Source organism: Etheostoma spectabile, chromosome 22, assembly GCF_008692095.1.
Source record: "Etheostoma spectabile isolate EspeVRDwgs_2016 chromosome 22, UIUC_Espe_1.0, whole genome shotgun sequence".
In the NCBI taxonomy this organism is placed as follows: Eukaryota; Metazoa; Chordata; class Actinopteri; order Perciformes; family Percidae; genus Etheostoma; species Etheostoma spectabile.
This window is the reverse complement of record NC_045754.1, coordinates 12,970,109-12,972,661: the sequence shown is the minus strand read 5'-3', so window position 1 is coordinate 12,972,661 and position 2,553 is coordinate 12,970,109. Positions and strand designations below refer to the sequence as shown.

The 2,553-nt window shown below is 42.9% G+C and overlaps 1 protein-coding gene across 3 annotated transcripts in view; it reads left to right on the top strand.

Annotated features, from left to right (window-relative positions):
* mybl1 (v-myb avian myeloblastosis viral oncogene homolog-like 1) overlaps window positions 1-2,553 on the top strand; it is a 12,134-nt gene that overhangs the window by 6,135 nt on the left and 3,446 nt on the right. For 2 of the 3 annotated variants that reach the window (XM_032504450.1, XM_032504448.1), the window contains 6 exons: window positions 345-578; window positions 675-1,067; window positions 1,199-1,338; window positions 1,480-1,594; window positions 1,749-1,865; window positions 2,070-2,174. In XM_032504450.1, coding sequence (XP_032360341.1) covers window positions 345-578; window positions 675-1,067; window positions 1,199-1,338; window positions 1,480-1,594; window positions 1,749-1,865; window positions 2,070-2,174 — 1,104 coding nt within the window. The remainder of the gene's footprint in view (window positions 1-344; window positions 579-674; window positions 1,068-1,198; window positions 1,339-1,479; window positions 1,595-1,748; window positions 1,866-2,069; window positions 2,175-2,553) is intronic. The other variant, XM_032504449.1, reaches the window with a different exon arrangement.

Sequence of the window (2,553 nt, the reverse complement as noted above, 5' to 3'; positions counted from 1 at the left end):
GTGCTTGATAGCTCTCCCCCCCCCCTCCCCTCCCCCATTACCATTGTTCCAAACATGAACCCGCTCCTTCATCCCCTCTAGTCCTCACCCCTAGCCCACGCTCAGCCAGTAGTTGAACCAAGCTCTCTCCTCTTCCTATTCTGTTCCTCCCTTATTCCATTTTCACATTTAGTTCCTTCTTCAATGTTGTCCACATTTTTCTTAGTCACAGATCATTTCAAAACTGATGCAAATTTAGAATAATTTTAGTCGACATCTACCAATCTCACACCATTTGTTCAGACATAAATCTGTTGCTGGATCCGGAGATGTAACACCAGTATTCTCTCATCCTGCCCCCTTAGAGTTTGGAGCAGTACTGGTCCGACAGTGTGTCAGATGACACATTGGCTACAAGTAGCAGCAGCCTAGAGGAGCAGGTGGAGAGAAGGCCCTGGAGGGGCCCTGAGATCCCCCAAGGACCTCCACCACAGCTTCCTGTCTCCCCCAGCAAGTTCTTGGCTGTAGAGACCAGAACTGTGCTCTCTAACCTGCAGACCATACCAGAATTTGCCGAAACCATGGAGCTCATTGACTCAGTGAGTAACAGAAGGAACACAACAGAGAACAAATACCGTAGTCATACTAAAATGTATATTGAACAAAGTTATGAATGTATTAAAGATATCCTGTAGATGTGTTTTGCTCTGCAGGACCCTGATGCATGGAGCGGTGTGGCCAGTTACGACTTGTCAGAGACAGCGACACCACCCAGGCACAACCAGGCAGGCTACACCACTCTCCTGCAAGAGAGGACAATTGACAATTCAATGGGCTACACTGTCAACACTCCGACTGCCATCTCGGGTCGCAATAAGAATTGTTCTTCGTTTGGTCTGGGCAGCGTCACCTCCCTGACTCCTATCAACTCATCCAAACCCACCCAGGCATCCATTGGGAGGAGGAGGAGAAGAGAGAGGGGGGAAACGTCTCCTTTGTGTGACAGGACTTGCTCCTCCTTCTTGGAAAATATCTCAAATTCTCCCAAGAAAACGCCCATAAAGTCACTGCCATTCACCCCGTCACGAGTAAATGACATCTGTTTTTCTTTTTTCTCACACCCTAATCTCCACTTCAACTGACTACTTCCTCCTAGAGTTGAGGTACTGATGTTGCATTAGTCATGTGGCTAATGTGCCTTTTCTGTCTGTTTGCCCAGTTCTGCAACATATCAGGAGCGGAGCATCTAAATCTGGATAACCCCTCCCTCACCTCCACTCCCATGTGTGGCCAAAGGTGTCTCCTCAACACGCCGCTCCACAAAGAAAGCACACCGAAACACCAGAAAGAGAATGATGGGTAAATAAATATGTAAAAGTATTCTCACAACAGCTGGCATGAAAGCCAGAAGTCTGCTATGCTTTGTGGGGATTTTCCAAAATTAATCTTATTTTAATCAGAGGAGAGTACTCAGTGTGTAATATTCTGTCAACTTTATAGTTTGCGGACCCCCAAATTCCGTAAAACTGTCATGATTCCAACCCCGAGGACACCGACTCCATTCAAAAATGCTTTGGCTGCCCAGGAGAAAATGCATGGGCCATTGAAGATGGAGGTAACAAGTCAAATTTCGCTGTGCGCATTTTACTTTGTATGTTTTCACACTTTTATTTATTATTTAGTTATTTATGATAAGGTTTTCTCATTTTTATTTGACAGTTTATTGCTGTATGATCTTGTGGTTGTATTCATGTGTTTGTGTTTTTCAGCCACAGCCGTTGGCATTTCTAGAAGAAGACATTCGAGAAGTTCTGAAGCAGGAGACTGGCGCGGACATCTTTAACAAAGCATACGTGCAGCCAGACTACAGAGCATGGAAACACAATGTATGTGTAGCATGTACATTTTCTTTAATTATTGAAATTCACTAACCTGCTCTGTTATTTGAAATAAACAAATACTTAAATATACACAAACTCTACAAGTTTTTACTGAGCTCAATTGTAGTACTTAAACAAAATTGAATAGCTCTACCCTAATATAGAACTAGAGCATTTACTGTAATTTGTATCTTGGCCCTTTGATTTCAGATTGATGGTCCAGCTAGAAAGGTGCGCAAGTCTCTTGTGCTGGACCCCTGGGGAAAAGACTGCCTTAACGTCCAACTCTTTCAAGAGCAACTCAACAACGCACAAGTAAGTCACTATACTAATTTAAAATCACTGGTTCAGACCCTGTAGCTAAATGAGAAAACTAACTCATTGACAACCATTGCTATGTAAAGGAGTGGGGCATGTAAACCCAAAGAGCTACTCAGAGGCAGTTGTGAGGTGTGGTTGTAGTGGGAAACTGGTTTGTATGTGCATACAGTAAGTGTATGAATTGGGAATGTAGTGTTGTTGCACACGCATTCTTGGGCAGCTTCTGGATAATTGATTATCTGCTAAATGTTAACATTTAGAATTGTTGGTAATAGTAGATGTCACTTTCGAATGCTATTTTTTTTTTTTACATGAATTAAGTTCAGAATTGTCATTTCTTGTATTGTTGATTTACACTACCGGTCAAAAGTTT